Source organism: Asparagus officinalis, chromosome 8 (assembly GCF_001876935.1).
Source record: "Asparagus officinalis chromosome 8, Aspof.V1, whole genome shotgun sequence".
Lineage (NCBI taxonomy): Eukaryota > Viridiplantae > Streptophyta > Magnoliopsida > Asparagales > Asparagaceae > Asparagus > Asparagus officinalis.
In genome coordinates, this window is record NC_033801.1 from 94,405,281 (window position 1) to 94,425,479 (window position 20,199).

The 20,199-nt window shown below is 39.4% G+C and overlaps 1 protein-coding gene across 3 annotated transcripts; it reads right to left on the reverse strand.

Moving 5' to 3' along the window:
- LOC109851493 lies at positions 7-18,630 on the reverse strand. Of its 3 annotated transcripts, XM_020421654.1 has the most exons (10): positions 18,314-18,630; positions 16,201-16,292; positions 15,525-15,632; positions 15,327-15,409; positions 9,619-9,752; positions 8,955-9,004; positions 8,768-8,860; positions 1,952-2,043; positions 588-694; positions 7-459 (listed from the first exon to the last, which is right to left on the reverse strand). In XM_020421654.1, the coding sequence occupies exons 1-10, from the start codon at positions 18,521-18,523 to the stop codon at positions 418-420; spliced, it is 1,011 nt and encodes a 336-aa protein (XP_020277243.1). In that variant the 5' UTR covers positions 18,524-18,630; the 3' UTR covers positions 7-417. The 3 variants fall into 3 exon arrangements, with proteins under 3 accessions (XP_020277243.1, XP_020277245.1, XP_020277246.1); XM_020421656.1 differs by lacking the exon at positions 1,952-2,043; XM_020421657.1 differs by lacking the exon at positions 18,314-18,630 and having other exon boundaries at positions 15,525-15,636.

Below are 20,199 nucleotides of genomic sequence, written 5' to 3' on the forward strand. Positions count from 1 at the left end.
AATATATTTGTAGCATGCAGTGCATATAATTGCAAAAGGTCAATCATTATCCATAATATGCCCTGGCCTAATGACACATTTCCAGTTTCTGTCAGGAAAAGAAAAAAACACAACGTTCCTTCAAATGTTTTTGGAGCTCGAGAGGTATGTCATTGCATTTACATTCTCGTGGTTTTTTGTTGTTGTTGTTGTTGTTGTTGTTGTTGTGGGGTGGGGTGGGGTGGGCAATGGGAGTAGAAATATTCAATTTGCAGCAGCCTATGCTGTTGTTGGAGTAGCTGATTGTGCACTTCTCGGTTTCCAGCTCGAGTCTCTTGTTGTATAGACTTCAGATCATCTCATAGATAAGGTAGTAACTGATCATTTTGAAATGATGCCAGATTGAACCAAAAGCTTCGCTTAGAATCAGGTCATACTTTAAGATGCCTGCAACAGCTCTCTTATATCATATCCTTGTAGCTGCAAACACCAGAAGTAGAAACCTTTATGAATGAGAGGTGCAAATAGTTAAGAGCATGCAGTATAGCTTCGGTGAACTTGGTGGTGATGTTCGACTGACATAATGCATAATCATGTAAAATATTTACCTGAAGAAACGTTAGCAGTAAAATTACGCCTGAATTCCAGATAGCATGTATAGTGATGGGAGTCATCAGATTTCGAGTCTGTGCGTATGAAAACCCGAGAGCGGTCCCTGTTTTAATATAATTACAGAGCAAGAAGATAAATGAATCACCCATTAGTTCATTAAAACATTCTATATGACGATGTTAATGATGAAATTATCTCTTCACATGCATTTATTTTCCAGGAGATCTTTGCACCCATACATAGAACTCAAATTTACTGACAAGCTTCACATTTAGAAAGCTAAACAACTTGATGGCTTTCATTTAACAATCAATGCAAAATGGAAGTAACCTTTTTTTGCTGTAGCTGTGCAAATGTAAGAGACGATGAAAGACAAAATAGAACCATTTAGAAGATCGAAAACATAGGAAATAATACAAAGAAAAAGGGGAGGAAATTTTGCTAATGCTGTCTTAATAACACATAAATTTACTAAAATGTACTGGCCACCTGCTGGTTCCTCATTTCTCTTTAATGAGGGTAGAGGAAGAAAACATAAATTTTAGACTTCTCCAAAACACTGACATATTCTGAAGTTAAAAAAAATAAGAATTTACTTAGGATTAAAAGGAAAACGAACAAACAAATTTAAGAGAAAAATCGAATTGTTTTTTTCTTTAACAAAGTAAAAGTTTTTAATGAAGTACATCTAGCCATTTTTTAATTAACTTCTAGACTTTTGAATGGTTACATTATTATGTAAAGGAATCTTGCAAAAGTTAAAGTTCACCTGCACCTAAAACTACTGATATATTAGACCACCATGATTATTTACGAAGTTTCCACTCGGCTTTTTTCATTATAAATCATAGCTTACACTGCTCCTGCTGTTCACTTGGCGTGCGAGCTTGTAGATCATTGAAGAGTGGAGACTAATTTGTGCAAACTCTTAGGTTGCTTCAACCAACTGATTGTAGATTTAGCAAAAACAAATGACTCATTGTAACCAATTGAGGAGTTATTTTTTATTTGATTATTTCTTTTTATTTTAATTTTTTGTATGTGAATAACATCATCGAGATCCCAGCCAGAACCATTTGCTCAGTACCTGCAATTAAGTTTAGTTATCAATAAGTTTTCCTTTGAACGTGCATGATTAATGGCTTAACTGCCCTCCCATACAAGCTTACACATTCTGATTTCTGAAGAAAATTGATCATACCTTACAGTTGTATGGACAAAGTTCAGAGTTTCTAACAGTTAACTAATCATGTTGTACAAAGGCTTTAATAAGAAGAAAACTCAAGTAGTCAGCAATTCTCAAGAATTTCTGAGATCGAGAATGAAACTATAGAAATATGTCAGGCTTAAAAAATAATACCCAACACAAAGAGCTGAGGAAACTGTCCAGGAGTGAGATGAGCAAGAGCAAATACTGCAGCACTTATAAGCACAGAAACTGGTGTTGGTAACCTACAAAAGAGAAAGTGACATATAAGCAAGGCTATAAGAAAGAAGGATTAAGGATATATTTTGATTGTTTTATAGAAAAAATTAACGTTTTAAACTTTTGTTAAATTTGTAAGTAATGGAATTTAAATTAGAGCAAGTGCTGCAGCACTTATAAGCACAGAAGCTGATGCTGGTAACCTTTAAAAAAAAGGAAGAAAGAAAGAAACATACAAGCAAGGCTATGAGAAAGAAGGATTAAGGGTGCATTTGGTTTGTTTTATAGGAATAAATCAATGTTTTAAGCCTTTTTCTAAATTTGCAAGTTATGAGATTTAAATTTTGGAACCCCAGTGGTTACACTTAGAAAAGGTTTTGCGCTTAAAATAGGAAATGTTCTACTACTATTACTATAAGCAAAAGAAGTTCATGGATTATAAGATTTCCATCGAATTTTTTTTAATCAAGGATCATGCTGTTATCAAAAGTTCGATCAGTGGTTATTATTTCACTGTGTTGCGAACACCAAGTGTGACTTAAGCAGTGACAGTCAAAAACTCAGAATGAAATGGATTTGTTGGCTGTGGGCCAAACCAGTCCATTTGCCACCTCTATACAATATAAAAAAGAGAGCATCAAACTAGAGGATATAAAGCTTCATAGGAAATAGTAAACTACAAGAACTAAATAAGTTAAAACCAAAACAAGAGATTTAGATGATACCAAAGAGCAAAAGTAAACAACAAGACCAAACCAAAGCCTTAACCATTCGTAACTGTCATAGAACCTGAATGTTGCATAAAAAAATTACTCTAATCGTTAAATAATTTTTCCTTTAACAACCTCCAAAGTAGGTAAATGCAAACTGAATGTTGCATTTAAATATTAATCTATATCAGTAGAGAAAATTTTCATTAAATAACGTCCAAAACAACATGCTCATGTTATATATTCCTCCAAAGTAGGTAAAGTAAACTCAATGTTCCATTTAAATATTAATCTATATCAGTAGAGAAATTTTCATTAAATAACATCCAAAAGAACATGCTCATGTTATATATTCCTGCTCTTCTGAACTTATGTCCAATAATATCTAATATAGAATGTGAAAACCCTAATTCATTATGAGATCTCTTGGGCTTTATATAGGCCCCTACAAAACTTACAAATAAGTCCCTAACTAATACTAATATGTCAACACTCCTCTTCAAGATGGGCGAAAGATATCTACTAAGCTCATCTTGTCACATCCTCTAATCATATCTACTGAGCTAAGTCCTTTAGTCAGACAATCTGCTGCCTGGTCCTTAGTCGAAACATGACTTAGCTCTAGTAGTCCACTATCCAACTTCTCTTTGATGAAGAACCTATCGATCTCGATGTGTTTGGTTCTATCATGCTGCACTGGGTTGTTGGCGATACTGATGGCTGACTTGTTGTCACACCACAACTTCATCTTAGCTCCTTGATCCAGCTTCAGCTCCACCAGCATACTCTTCAACCATAGCAACTCAGCAACTCCTAAGGCCATAGCTCTATACTCTGCCTCAGCTGTCGATCTAGCCACCACCGACTGCTTCTTGCTCTTCCACGAGACTAAGTTGCCTCCTATAAAGATGCAGTATCCTGATGTGGACCTCCTGTCATCAGCACAGCTAGCCCAATCAGAGTCACAATAGCCCTCAATGCTCATGTGGTCATTCTTCCTGAAGATTAGCCCTTTTCCGGGGGCATTCTTCAAATACCTTAGAATCTGGTACACTGCGTCCATATGACCCTTCCTTGGATCATGCATGTAGCGACTCACCACGCTCACTGCAAAAGAGATATCAGGACGTGTGTAACACAGATAGATCAACCTGCCCACCAGCCTTTGGTATCTGTCACGATCAACTGGTTCTCCAGCTTTAGCACCCAGCTTAAACTTCTGATCGATCGGTATAGTTGCAGGTTTGCATCCTAACATTCCTGTTTCTTTGAGAAGATCCAGTGCATACTTTCTCTGGGATAGGACGATCCCCTCCGCTCCTCGAGCTATCTCTATTCCAAGAAAGTATCGAAGCAAGCCAAGATCTTTCACCTCGAATTCCTTACCCAATCTCGCTTTGAGTTGGGCAATCTCCTTCTCATCATCCTCTGTAATAATCATATCATCCACATATACTGCAAGCAAGGTGATGTGACCTCCACTTCTTCGAAAGAACACGGTATGGTCGGCGCTGATCTGCTGGTACCTCATACCAATCATAACCCTCCTGAATCTATCAAACCAAGCATGAGGAGACTGCTTTAGCCCATAAAGAGACTTCTTCAATCTGCAGACCTTTCCCACTGTCTGATCTGTACCGAATCCTGGTGGTATCTCCATGTATACCTCTTCCACTAGATCTCCATGAAGAAATGCATTCTTCACATCTAGTTGGTGTAGCTTCCATCCACCATTTATTGCTAGAGAGATTAAGGTCCGAACAGTGCTCATCTTTGCCACCGGTGCAAAGGTCTCGTCATAATCAATGTCATATGTCTGACTATACCCTTTTGCCACCAGACGAGCCTTGTAGCGCTCAACTTGTCCATCTGGATTCTGCTTCACAGTTAAGACCCACTTGCATCCAACTGCTCTCTTTCCTTCTGGTAGTTTTACTAGCTCCCAAGTGCGGTTCTTCTCTAGAGCTCCTAACTCCTCGTGCATAGCCGCTTTCCACTTTGGGTCCTTCTTAGCAACCTGCCAATTATTAGGTACAGTAACAGAGTCCAATAATACAATGAATGCCTCATGTGCAGGGTGGATGTTAGAATATGATACAAATTGGGCAACATCCCAACCATATCTATCGGAAGGATTTCCCGCATTACTACGAGTAGTCCTCTGTACTGATATTGGTGTGGGAGGAGTAGGGAGAGGAATGTTATCAGTAGGGAGAGGAATGTTATCAGTAGGAATGTTATCACCTTGGGATGAAACTGGTGGTGGTGTAGGTGTTTCAGGAGTCGGGGTAGGCGTTGGCAAGAGACTTGGCAGCACTAGTGGCACTGTAGGTACTGTTCCTGTAATTTGCTTGTCCTTCCTACTATAAGTTAGTAGCTCCCCTTGAACAGTGGGTCGAACACCTCGTCTCATTTTCCTTTTCTTCGTCATTCTCCTGCTCCTCCTCAACCAATTCTCCCTCCCAAGGAATCGATACAGAAATGGATTTCTCCACATTGTTCACCGTTCTCTCACCATTCTCCTCCTCTCGCCTCATACTTCTAGTATTGGGCGAGTTACCAGCGGTTGAAGTTACCTCTTGGGTGTAATATGGCTCGAGTTCTCGAAAGTGCACATCCATGCTCACAAACAATCTTTTCTCCACCGGGCTCCAGCAAACATATCCCTTCTGAGTAGCAGAATATCCCACAAAGATGCACTTCACAGCTCTAGGGGCAAGCTTCCCGACAGATGGCTTGTTGTCCTTTACAAAGCACACACAGCCAAACACTTTGAGTGGAAGGATCCCACCATTATCTCCCTTCAATATCTCATACGGAGACTTCCAATCCAACACTCTCGAGGGCATTCTGTTGATCAATGCTGCTGCGGTCAATACTGCTTGCCCCCATAATGTTTCTGGGACATTCATAGAGATCATCATGCTTCTAGCAACCTCTAAAAGATGTCTGTTCTTTCTTTCCGCTACCCCATTTTGAGCTGGTGTGTATGGACAGGTTGTCTGGTGATGTATTCCTTGAGCTGACAAATATTCTTCAAAGGCTTTGTTGGTAAATTCTGTCCCATTATCTGACCTCAATACTTTCACCACTGTTCTGTATTGAGTCTGAACAGTCCTATGAAAATTTTGGAAGCACCCAAACACATCACTCTTATTCTTCATCAGGTATAACCAAGTAACACGAGAGAAGCAATCAATAAATGTAACAAAATACTTGTATCCATTCATAGAACTTGTGGAACAAGGCCCCCAAACATCTGAATGTACCAAGTCAAATGCATGAGAACTTCTATGACCAGAACTAACATAAGAGCTTCTAGTAAGCTTTCCAAACTCACATGCATCACACACAAGTTTCTGTTTATTTGCTTTCTCAAATAAAGAAGGATACAATCTACCTAAAACACTAAAGGATGAGTGTCCCAAACGCTGGTGATGAAGCATTAACTCATTTTCAGCACTCATTATATATCCTACTCCTGCTTCCTCTATGACTGACACCAATGCTGAATCCAGCCCTTCACGATCCAGATACCATAGTCCACTACGCCATGTGCCAGTCCCAAGTCTCCGCCCTGTCCCCTTCTCCTGGAAAATCACCTTGGGAATATCAAAAGAAACAATGCATTTTAGTTGAAGGATGATAGAACTAATGGACAAAAGATTGACTGGAAAGGAAGGAGCATGCAAAACATTGGACAAAGTTACAGAACCAGTACAATTTACTGTACTCTTACCAACCACCGGCTGAAATGTACCATCAGCTGTTTGAATACTATCAGGCGATGCTAAGTGAGTATATGATGAGAACTCACTAGCATTACCTGTCACATGACGAGACGCACCGGAGTCGACTATCCACTCTGATGATCTGTCGGGAGACATAGAAGCAATAGCATGTATGTCATTAGTACCTTTGATCGAATGAGCATAGGTAGCAGTGTTGTCTCTGACGAAGAACGAAGTGGATGCCTCCGCAGTCCCACTCCTCGAATCTCCATCCCCTGCTATTTGTTGTTTTTTCCTGAGTATCGTGAGAAGAGCACGATCCTCCTCTGTAAAGACCACCTCAGCTTCTTCTTCTTCTGCTACCGTCAGATTCGGCCGATTTCCTGCTCCTCTTCCACCTCGTCGACCCCCACAGCCACGACCACGACCTCTGAACTGCCCACGTCCACCCGAATCTCCTTCTTTGGATAGCTTGGTGCAAGCATGCCTTAGATGACCCACCGCACCGCAATTGTAGCACTATCGAGTCTCTCCCCTAGATCCAGTACTGCTAGAGGCTGCCAGTGCTGACTTCACCACAGGAAGTCCACCTGTCCCCGCCTGCAGCCGAATGCGAGTCTCCTCCTGGATCATAGCAGAGACAGCCTCCTCAAGCGTGGGAATCTTCGGCTGAGCTAGCAGCAATGCGATTCGCTGAGCGAACTCTGATGTCAATCCCTTGAGAAACACAATAGTCCTCTCCTGTAGAAAGGCCTCCCGCTCTTTACACCCCGGGTCCTTGCAGCTAGCCCGAGGAAAAAAATGATCATAGTCCAGCCACAGGCGCTCCAGCTCTGTAGCATATTCCTGTATAGTCCTCTCTCCCTAGACTGTGGCGTCGATCTCTCCTTTAATCTGGAACACCCTCAGGTTATTCCCCACTCCATCATATGTCCTCCTCAACTTCTCCCAGACGTCCTTCACCTTCTCAATGCCATCCACCGTGGCGGCGATCGTCGGGACCAGCGAGTTGAGAAGCCAGATGTACACCAACATATGAGTGGACTTCCACTCATCTCGTCCTCCCGAGTTCTCATCTGGTTCTGTCTTCTCTCCGGTCAAGTAACCCTCCAGGTTCCTCCCTGCAAGGGTGTATCTCACTCGTCGTGACCAACTCAGGTAGGTACTCGGTCCATCAAGCTTCAGATCGATGGTCGGAAGCTCCAACTTCTTCGATGGTCTTGTTGCGCTTTCATCAGCCGACAACTTCATCAACTTCATCAAAGTTGACACCTCCGCAGGGTTCAACTTCTTGATGATCTCCTCCATCGAACAGGCTTCAGACCCACCAACCGTTCACCTTCTCTTCCGACCCTTGTTGTGTGCAGTGAAAATTTCGGCAGCACCTCTGCTGCACAACAAGAGTAGGATCACAAACAAATTCTCGTTTCTCAGAGGAAACAAGAACCAAAAACAGTTATATATCTCATCGATGTGAGATATATACTCTTCCTATCATCAGTTCGAGGACTGAGTCGAAGGAACCCATGTCAAACTCTAGGTCCGACATGGCGCAGCAAGTGCAGCGGCTAGAGAGGGGTTTGGAGGTGGCAGCGGCTATGATCAGGGGCTAGAGAGGGGTCGGGTAAGGGGGCTGTTTTGGGGGGGGTTCGGGTCCCGGGTCCTGGGGCAATTTTGGGTTCGAAGGTCAGGGGTTTGGAAAGGGGGTCAGGTCAGGGACTGTTTTGGGTTCGGGTGGGGGGTTCTGGTTTGGATCGGACAAAGCCGGTCTGGTTAGGATGCCGGACAGAGGGGGATCTGGGGGGGGATCTGCAGGCGGAAACAGGAGGAGGTTCGAGGGGCTGCAGGCCGGAAAGGAGTCGGAAGGGTGGTGGTCTGCAGGCGGAAAATAGGGTTTTGGTGGCTCTGATACCATATAGAATGTGAAAACCCTAATTCATTATGAGATCTCTTGGGCTTTATATAGGCCCCTACAAAACTTACAAATAAGTCCCTAACTAATACTAATATGTCAACATCTAACATTTGATATTAGAAGGGAAGAATTACAAGATGCATTTACCAAGGTTCACCTAATTTAATCCAGTCTTTTTAGATGTTTGATTAGAGTATACTCTAAGTGCCCATACTGCATGTGACTACAGCAAATTGTGCTGCCAGATACTTCAAGAATTCTGAGGAAATTAGCAACTTATTTGTAAAGTGAAGTACAATAATCTAGAAGGAAAAATAAATTACAGTATAACTCTCTGTCAATATCAATTTCAAATTTAAAGGCTTTACCATGTTAGAAAAGAAAAAAAAAGTACCATTTCGTTAGAGATGTCATCAGAAACCCCCGGAATACAGTCTCCTCAAGAACTGGGGCTAAAACACCTGTCACGCCTACTAAACAGGCAGTGCTACAGTAATCACACAGTCAGAAATATTAGTCATAGTGCTATCAGCCTTTATTACTTTCTTCCACATGCTTAGAAAAGGCTAGAAAAGAAGTACCTGATACCAGATGAGCCAATCAATGGCAACAAGCGAACTAGGGCATCAGTCTGAAACAGTCAAAAATATAAATATAAATCACATTGAAGCACAAAGCAGAGAGTTATATCCCTTTAGTATAAGTGTATAACCAACTTGTATATCCCAGAGAAAGAATTTGATTAACCTTAAATTTCTTAATGAAATCACTGGCTGGAGTTTATGATCTCATCCACTTTATCTTTAAAAAATTCTGAAATTGATTGAGTCATGCGTCCATCCTAGTTCTGCAGACAATGTGGCTCTTTCTCCTTTTTTTGATGTGATTCTTTCTATATAACTTTTTTAATGGTTTCTTGTTGTTAAATTCTCTTATAAAATTTTAGGTGTTACCAGCACTGTCGTCAAGAACGAACAGCGGAGAGGAAGATAACCAAAATATAGGATTATTAGAAACACTAGGTGATAAAATACATTAACTGAACATAATCAATAACAGACAAGAACATACGACAACCTGATAGGGAAGATTAATACGTAACATACTAATAACAACCATGAACTTAAATATGCAGTGAAAAGTGGGTGTTTTGGCCTATTTCAGCAAAAAATATTGCTGCCATCGTCATTTATCAACATGCGGATACAATATAAATTTTGACAAGATGCAAAGATTGTATATAACCTCTCTCTGTGGCGGCTCTCCATTAAAAAAGGTCAAGGCAGTTCCCGCTAAAGCAATAGTAATTATTGCACCCCCGAGGCCAATTCCTGCCCATAGTAGCCAGCCATTTTGCAAATTGAAAGGTTCCTTCCATTCTGAAGTTTCGAACATGAGCAGAGAATCAGTTAGCTTCCTTATCCATTGGAAAGCATTATAGTTTGTAATTTATACAAATTTGCAGCTTGATTGTTGGATATTTTCTTATATTAAAGGATCAGGCAGAATCAGATGTCTGTTAGAAGTCTTGAGACATCAAAACAGTAAACAGAGGACAACAAATATTTGGATACAGTAACCACTAACCAGTCAGCAACAGACATCTGGTCCAGATACTGATATCAGCAATTAAGCAAACACCAGAGGAAAGTGAATCACCATTAGACAAGTATCAATGGATGCATTCAAACTAAAGTGTACAGGGTTATGAAGGGCTGCAAATTGACTCATAACATATGTAGAAAATAAGACTCCGGGGATGGGGGATTTAAAGAGAAAAGACGCGAGGCTATCAAACTGTAATACTGGGATTCAAACAATGGTGTGTTCTCACTTGCACTTACGATTTACAGTCATATACATATCCAAAGGCTTTCCCCATGAGCAAATGCACCCCCTAACAATTGTTATGAGAGATGTAGCAATAGTCCTAGCATGGGATCAAGAATTATAGATACTATATTGTACTAGTAATTATAAAGGTAAGCAATTATATTGTAAATTATGTTAAACAACTTACATAAGTCATAAACTATATGTACAAACAACCTGGTCCGTTATTGAAAAGTGTTGACTTTTTGGCTTGAATCCAAAATGGGTGGGACTCATTTCAAATCTCTTCTCTCAATTTTAGATTGTAGAATGACAGCACATCTCGGGGAGATTTTTTATTTAATTGGGGGTCACTCTCACTTGTTGGTCCCCCAATCAATCATACTATTATTTTGTTTTCGGTGAGAGTTTTAACAAACATCAGAGAGACAGAGAGATATACAATCACGAGAGCTCTCAAAACTTTGTACTCGTGTGGAAACTCAGAGAGAAATAAAATTTAACCCCCTCAGCGGTCCGCAGCGGTCTGATCAAATGTACCAAAATTAACACATTAAACACAAAACCAGAAAATAGAGAGACAATCACAAACACACAATATTTACGTGGTTCGATCAAATTGATCTACATCCACGGCAAGAGGGGGCTAAATTTTATTTCTCTCTGAGTTTCCACACAAGTACAAAATTTTAAGAGCTCTCGTGGATGTATATCTCTTTGTCGCTCTGATGTTTATTAAAACTCTCACCGAAAACAAAATGAGAGTATGATTGATTGGGGGGGCCTACAAGTAAGAGTGACCCCCAATCAAATAAAAAAACTCCCCGAGATATGCTGTCATTCTACAATCTAAAATTAAGAGAAGAGATTTGAAATGGGTCCCACCCATTTTGGATTCAAGCTAAAAAGTCAACAATCTCCACCTTGGATTGAATCCTCAAACATCAATAACTAGAGAATTTCACTCGTCTTGCCAACAATGCCCCAAGCGGGACTACCTAACAAGTGCGAATGCCTCCCAAATTCAAGCAGTGCTTGAACTTGAAGGTCGGGATCGGTTTGGTCAACATGTCAGCTGGGTTGTCTGCAGTACCAATCTTCTTCATCGTGATGTTTCTTTCAGCGGTTACCTCACGAATAAAATGATATCTGACATCAATATGCTTTGTCCTCTCATGATGTGCTGAGTTTTTGCTTAGATGTATTACACTCTGATTTTCGCAAAATACAACTGAACTAGCCTCCTGCTAAAGTCCAAGCTCCCTTACGAGATTTCTCAACCAAATGGCCTTTTTTACCGCTTCTGTTGCTGCCATGTATTCTGCCTCTGTAGTAGACAAAGCAACTGTCAACTGTAGAGTAAATCTCCAACTAATAGCTGAGCTAGAAAGAGTAAAAGATAACCAGTCAAAGATCTTCTTTTATCGAGATCACTTGCATAATCAGAATCCACAAAACCTACCTACAACTGAGGTTCCCAACATACTACTATCAAAAACTAAACCTAAATCTGAGGTACCCCTGAGATACCGAAGGGTCCACTTCACTGCTTCCCGGTATGTCTTCCCTGGTTAAGCCATGTATCTGCTCACTACACTGACTACTTGGGTAATGTTTGGACGAGTGCAAATCATAGCATACATAATGCTACCCGCTGCATTAGAGCAAGGAGCACATGACATCTCCCTCTTCTTGTTCTCACTTGTAGGTGAATCTGAAGCCGAGAGCCTAAAGTGATGAGCCAAAGAAGTTGTAACAGGCTTGGTCCTCTTCATCCCAAAGCGTTCAAACACCTTTTCAATATAACTTTTCTGCGAGAGATATAATGCTCCAGCTTTCCTGTCCATCCTGATCTCCATACCTAAGATCTTCTTTGTTGCACCAAGATCTTTCATCTCAAACTCATCACTGAGTTGTTTCTTCAAAATAAGATTTTGCGACATGTTCTTAGCAGCAATAAGCATGTCATCGACATATAATAGAAGATAAATAAAAGAATCATCACCTAGATGCATGTAGTACACACAACTATCATAAGTATTTCTTGAGTACCCATGACTAAGCCTAAAATTATCAAACCTCTTGTACCACTGTCTAAAAGATTGCTTTAAGCCATACAAAGATTACTTCAATCTGCAAACTTGATCTTCTTTACCTTCTACAAAGTATCCCTCTGACTGAGACATGTAGATAGTCTCCTCAAGTTCGTCATGCAAAAATATAGTCTTCACATCAAGCTGCTCAAGCTCCAGATCAAATAGAGTAACCATGACAAGCAATACACGAATGGAGGTATGCTTCACAACCGGAGAGAACACTTCATCATAGTTAACTCCCTCCTTTTGTCTATAACCCTTAGTCACTAATCGTGCTTTGAATCTAGCATCTTCAACCTCTAGGATCCCTTCTTTCTTCTTAAAAATCCACTTGCATCCAATTGTCCTTTTACCCTTAGGTAATTGCATCAAATCTCAAGTCTGATTCTTGTAAAGTGACTCGAGTTCTTCTGTCATAGCTGTGACCCAACATCTAGATTCTCCGCATGAGACAGCTTTAGTAAAGTTTGATGGCTCTTGAATACACATCTCTTCAGCTGTCGTGAGAGCATACGCCACTAATTCAGTATGTGCATATCTTTAAGAAGGTTTGATTTGTCTCATCTCTCTGTCAGTGGCTATGGAATAAGGTTCTTCAGTCTCAGCATCATCATCATCTGATGCCTGAATCATGTTGCTCTTCTACAACTGTAGGAGCAAATTTTATAGACGACTTTTGAGAAATCTCTCCTCCAAGCTCTACCTGAAGCTCCACCTTATCCATGGTCTTCTCTATATTTCCTGTAGACTCAACAGAAACTTTCCCATGATCAAGCATATATCTTTTATTAAAAATAACATCTCTACTAATAATGAATTTAGGAGAATCAGGAACGATAGCTTTTAACGTCATCAGTATAATCAATAAATATGTATTTCTTAGCTCTACGCTCAAGCTTACTCTCTCTAACATGATAATAAGAGAGACATCCAAATACCTTTAAATTTGAATAGCCATTTGGTTTACCTGACCATACCTCATTTGGAGTCTTGTGTTCAATGACGGTAGAAGAAGACCGGTTCACCAAATAACAAGTTGTGTTAACAGCTTCAGCCCAGAAGTCTTTATCCAACCCAGAGTTTGAGATCATACACCTAGCTCTCTCCATCAACGTTATATTCATGCGTTCTACCACCACGTTTCGCTGAGGAGTGTGTCTGACTGTGTGATGTCATACGATCCTAGAATTTGAGCAGAACTGATTGAACTCACCACTGCAGAACTCTAGGTCATTATCTGTTCGGAGACGTTTAATCTTCTTTTTAGTTTGATTTTCAACAAGTATTTTCCACTTCTTGAAAGTTTTGAACACCTCGCTTTTGCGCCTAAGAAAGTAAACCCAAACTTTCCTGAAAAATCATCAATAAACGTCAGAAAATAAATAGCACCATCTTTGGATGGAACCTAAGCATGTCCCCACAAATCTGAATGGATATAGTCGAGAGTGCTCTTCGTTGTATGTGAGCCAGTCGAGAAGCTGATCCGAGTTTGCTTCCAAACACACAATGCTCACAAAAATCCAGTGATGATGTATGATCACCACAGAGTAAGCCACGTTTACTCAAAATAGTCATCCTCTTCTCAGAAATCCAGTGATGATGTATGATCACCACAGAGTAAGCCACGTTTACTCAAAATAGTCATCCTCTTCTCACTCATGTGGCCTAAGCGCATGTGCACCACAGAGTAAGCCACGTTTACTCAAAATAGTCATCCTCTTCTCACTCATGTGGCCTAAGCGCATGTGTCATAACTGAGTAGTGTCCCTATCAGCATCAGAGGACATACCTGCAGAGCCTGTCACCGTACTGCCTTGAAGAACATAAAGACTGATCATCTTACTATCTTTCATCACAACCAATGAACCCTTAGTAACTCTAAGAGCTTCACCTCCACCAGTGTAAGAACACCCAATAGAATCCAAAGAACTCAAAGAAATCAGATTTTTCTTTATGTCTGGGATGTGTCTCACATCTGATAAAGTTCTCACTATCCCATTCAGGAACACCTTGATGAATTTAATAAAATTGTCATGGATATAAAAAACCTGGATCTAAAGCTTGATGATGAAGACCAGGTTCTCATTGTGTTGTGTTCCTTACCTGACTCTTATGAAAACTTTGTTAACTTATGTTGTATGGAAGAGAATCCATAAGTCTTGAGGATGTGAAGGGCCTAAAGGCCTCTTTGAATTCTACTGAGTTAAGAACAAAGTTGAATGGGAGAGATACCTATAGGCAGGCTGATGGTCTGCTAGCCAGAGGTAGAATGAAGACCGGAGAGGGTGATAAAGGACAATCCAGAAATCGTTCAAAGTCCAGGTCAGCCCAAAACAAGAAACATGTGGAGTGTTTCTACTGTCACAAGAAAGGGCATTACAAGTCAGAATGCTATGCTCTAAAGAAGAAAGACAACCAGCGTGGTGAAACATTACAAGTCAGAATGCTATGCTCTAAAGAAGAAAGACAACCAGCGTGGTGAAACCTCAGATTCAGCTAAATACGACAAAGGCTGATATTGTCGTTGTTGTTGAGACAGTTCTTGCAGTTTGTCCCTTGGATGGCCGTTCCGATAGAGAATGGATCTTGGATACAGGTGCGTCTTATCATATGTGTCCAAATAAAGATTGGTTCACTACTTACAGATCTATAAGTGGTGGATCAGTTTTGATGGGCAACAATGCAGTTTGCAAGACAGTTGGCATTGGTACAGTTCCCTCTTGCCGTGGACGTAGATCAATTTGATCGAACCACGTAAATATTGCGTGTTTGTGATCGTCTCTCTATTTTCTGGTTTTGTGTTTAGTGTGTTAATTTTGGTATATTTGATCAGACCGCTGCGGACCGCTGAGGGTTGATTAACCCAACAAATAGAGATCGATAAAAAACAAGCTGATCAATCTGGAGTCAAAGGACAGATAACTATAAGAGCTTGGTTCATTTAATGTAAGCACAAAATACTAATAGTAATAGTTCCCAACTTCAAATCTGAAAAAGGTGATTATAACTTTTACAGAAACCTACCATAGCGGAAAAGATCATCAGGAAGTGGCTGAAAGGTGTTGGTGATGCCATATACAACTCCTAGTACAATAGCTGTCACAGTACTAGATAAGGAAAAAAAAGAAAAACAAAGAAGAAATAGCAGATTAAGGAATGAAGCATTAAAAACTACAAGGAGTTGCACTGTATAGAAAAAAAAATCTGAATGTTAGCATGTACAATTGACCACCAAAAAGTATCTCGGCCTTCTCGTCTAAACTCATGTCTCCACCCTGGAAACCGAGATAAGGCAAAGCTGACGCTTCAACCAACCCTGTCAAAGCAAAGCTGTCTGAAGAAACTTTAGGTAATATTTTCTCAGCATTAACATACTCAAGACAACTCATTGACTGGAAATAAATGAGTGCATGTTCAATCAAAAAAAGACGAGTGCATGATAATCCCAAAAGATAGAAATAGAATCAATTGCTTTAATCAAACAAGGAACTGAGGCAGTTGTTAAAGCATCTGTGATATAGAAATATCACAAGTTTAAGGCATAGCACAAGTTTAAGCCATGAACCAATATAGTGAGATAAATTTTCTCTTTATTGGAAGAGAGGTGGGACTACACCTTAGATTTGTTTGGACAATCATGAATCAAAGGAAAATAATGGCAAAGAAAAGAAAATCATAAAGTAGCAAAAAAAATTTGAAGTATCCACGTAAGAAACGAGTCAACCTTATGCGAAACACTCAAGATTACACACTAAATTCTGCTGCACAGAAACTGAAGATGAATAAGCATTTACAATAAAAATCATACAAAAGAAATGGTACATAGCACATAGAAGGTCATTTTAAAGGTATTGGTGAAACTGTTGCCTAATAAGTGTGAACATAGATGGGCAAGTACCTTACTCCACATGCAACCATAGTGAGGACAACGGTTTGCCACTGCCAAGGTACATCCCATCGCTCAAGGATGGGCCAGTTTCCAGATGAACCCTGCATAAAAGCATGCATAAATCAGAACTTCACAAAGTTTGAAGTCCCTTCTGAACACTAGAAAGAACAAGCTTTACAAGGTGGGATGCATCAAAAACTTTAAATAATGCCATACGAAAGTAGCTTGGATTATGAACTCCATGTAGGCACCAGATTCATGATTAGTAAAGATCTCACAATTAGCATCCAGAAAGGCCAATCTAGGGGTGACATCCCAAGTATGCATAAATTTTCTAGAATGTATGAGGAAGCTCAAGGGAAAACAAATGATTCAATAGTGTTACATGGAGAAATAGAACAGGGTTTAGGTTTGTCCAATTGGTTGATGTGACATGTGATGGAACAGGATCGGATTTATTGAGGTATGAACAAGGGATATCAAATGAACAAGATTATTTAGGGTTGTCTAGCAGTCCTCTTTATAATCAACATCATGCACAATACTTGCCCCATGCATACATGCATGCAAATACATTTACAACAAATATGAATGTATGATTCCAGCAATGGCTTCCCATACATTTGGTAGTCACATCTGGTTGTTGCCTCTATAGCTTCTGTAAGGAGAAATAACTTAAAGAGACACTTAGCTCTATGGCTTTCCTAATACTCTTATAGTCATTGCTGACTCTCGTAGCATTTGTGTCCCAACTGAGAACTTTCTAGGAAGTCACTCATCGTAGTACCACTCCCAATTAAGCATGCCAAAACTACAGGGTTTTTCCACAGTTCCTCCCTCAAAATAACTAGATACCATTGTTTCTTTGAATTTATTGAGAATATTACATAATAGACAACAACGTTCTGAACAAGATTTTTTGTGTTCGGACCCAGAGCGGGTAGAGTTCAATCGGATTATTGCAACAACTACTCGGATTACATGGAATTGTGTTGTTTTGAATTTTTCTTAATAAATACATTATCTATCATACAGTAAAAATTATAAAAAATTCAGAAAAATAGAATATTCGCACCCAAAAAACATGTAATTGAGGAATGAACAACCAATAACTAGTTAAGTACTTGAAATTCAGTCCATACATCAAAATAATTTAGCTATCCAAAAATCTAAGTCATTAAACTTAAAAGTTGATATCAAGGGCATGTTTGGAAATCTCCCAAAGTTGGACCATGTTCAAACTGATCCAATTTCAAGAAGAACTCAGTTTGGGAAAACATTGGGCCACAGGTAGTCCAGTTTTGGAAAAACTGAGCCAAAGCTAGCCGAGTTTTTCCTAGGCCAAAATAGAGCCAGTTTAAAAAAAGGCCATTAAACTGGCTCTATTTTGATCCACCTACCCTAGATCAAAATACAACCAATTTAACTCAAAATTGAGTCGGGACCTGTCCTGGCCTAGTTTTGTGCAATTTTTCAAATAGAGCCTAAGTTTTAACTATATAGATCATCTCTAAACGAATCTAAATCATTAGATCTATCCCCATATGCACAACGGAAAAATATAACTATATAGATTGCCAATATCAAAGAACTAGCGTTCTTATTCTCCAGTCATCAAGCTTTAATATCGTATAGTGATTGCTCTGAGTGACCACTGATCCTAGCAGCACAAGCAGCATATGCAAGTTATTGGTGAATTTCCACAGATCAGTACAATAAACATATGGTTCATTTAGCTAATGAAACATGAGCACAGTAACTCAACTAACCCCAGCATCCCCTCAGAAGACTAAGTTATCTGTCAAATCATACACCTATTATCAATTGTTCACAAAGAAAGAAAAAATTAAGACGTAACCTAAATCTATACTATAAATTATGAAAAGCTCACCCTTTGGTTTGTGGCTCCCATTTTTCAAATTCCAAAAATAACCCTCACACTTAAGAGGGAACTATGTAACCCTCACACTTAAGTACTCTTAAAGAATATAATATCATGCACAGATCAAATACCAAATTCCTTCAATTGTTTCTCTAAATTCAAACCCAGTAATAGGAATCTTGCTCGATTCCAAACCCAATACTGCTGCTTAGATTTAATAAATAAATAATAAGTGGGTACCTTGTCAGTCGAAGCAGCATTTGATTTCTCTCTCGGTTTGAAGAAGCAAGTGGCCGGTTGTCTGGTGTGCTTCTGGGTTTGAAGCAGACGTGCTCCCTTGCGCCTGCGGGTGAGCAAGCCATGGCCTAATCTTGGAGCAGAGAGCTGACGGGGTGATGATGATAGGTATAGAGAAGAAGGTCGAAGGAGGAGGAGGGATGGGGAAATCATTGCCTTTTTTGCCCCCCCCCTGGATTTTTCTCTATCTGGTGGTTTCGAGATAAGGCACGAGGGAGGGAGGAGCGAAGAAGCCGAGGAAGAGAGGAGCGTTCACTTTTTTTTTTTGGCGTTTTTTAGGAGCGCTCTTTTTCCGAACGTACCAAATAGGGAGATTAAGAAATGACCAAACTGTCCCCATTATCCAAACGAACGGTTCGGATAGTCCCGGGTGTGTTACGATAGACTTACTATTCCTTATTCTAATCTAGCCTCTCTTTTTTTCCAGTTGCGCGTTATGATATCTACTCCTCTATACAAATGGGATAATCTAAGATTCACTATTCATGCTACAGTTATATTATAGTAGTATTTGTTGTGGCATAATTACTGTATCAAACAGGGACGGGGTATTGTAGCATTTTTTTAAAAAATACAGCTGTAGGACACGGGAATACTGTAACATTTTTTAAACATTGTAGCAAAGGCGGAACTGTAGCTATTCAAAAATTAAAAAAAAATTCTGTAGCATTTTAAAAATCGAGATTACTGTAGCGGAAAAAAATGATATGGTGTGCTTTGCACGGTGTTCACGACTAGTTAATATCAATACTAGGACCACTCTAGTTATTTTTCTACCACTGAAAATATCTATTTGGTTATTTTTATTGTATAAATAACATTAAACTAACGTCAAATGTTGATATTAATACTACGATAATATCAAAAGGGAAATGAAAAAATATCAAATTAAAAATATTGTCCTATTACCCAAGGGGGTTTACCTAAGTTGTTAAGCTGCCTATGAGTACTACTCCAAGATCCCGAAGTTTCTAAGGGTTATTAACACTTTAAATATTCTAAATTTTGCTCCATCTTTTATTTTACTAGGCTAAAAGCACTAGGGATAGTGATATTATTAGAGCTAAATTTAAAATGAATCACAACTACTCATTAGGAAAACCAACAACTATGAAGAATGAGCATGAGTTATCTCAAAATGATCACATGCGAGTGGACAATTCTCAACCTTACCCCCTGACAAATAGGAGGCAATTTGATAATTGTTTCCCCTGGTGTAAGGCTCAAGAACGGTCCATTCACATGGAGATGGTTGTGAGAGGGTCCTTAACGATTAAGAAGATAATAATCTCTCTACTACTTTTTGGTATTGAAGGGGATACAAGTCCATTGTTAATAGGATTGTTTTGTAATCAATTATTCTATAGGATTAATTGCGATCAGACCACCTGTATTATTACTCAATTACAAATAGACCCCTTATGGGTCTATTTTTGCAAACAGATCCTAATGCATTTTTATTTCTTACTCGTAAAATCATTAAAAAAAATTAGGAGGCGGATAGACACCTATAGTTCTGCTGGTGATGATAGATCCTCAATTGCTAATTTTTAAAAGGGTTTTGCCTTTACACTCAAAGTTTTACCCCTCTCATTTATTTTTAAACACACTTCTATATTCATCTATACATTAGAAAATACTTTCGTTTCTCTTCATTTTCAAGCCCTAAATATCAAATACACTTATTTTTATACAATATTTATGAAAAAATTTATAGAAGAAAAAGTTAAAACCCCTAAATTTTATTGTCCTCCTCCTCCTCTCTTCATCCATAATACATCTTCCTCTTCTCACTCTCTCCATTTTCTTCATCTCTTCGTGTAGGTCTT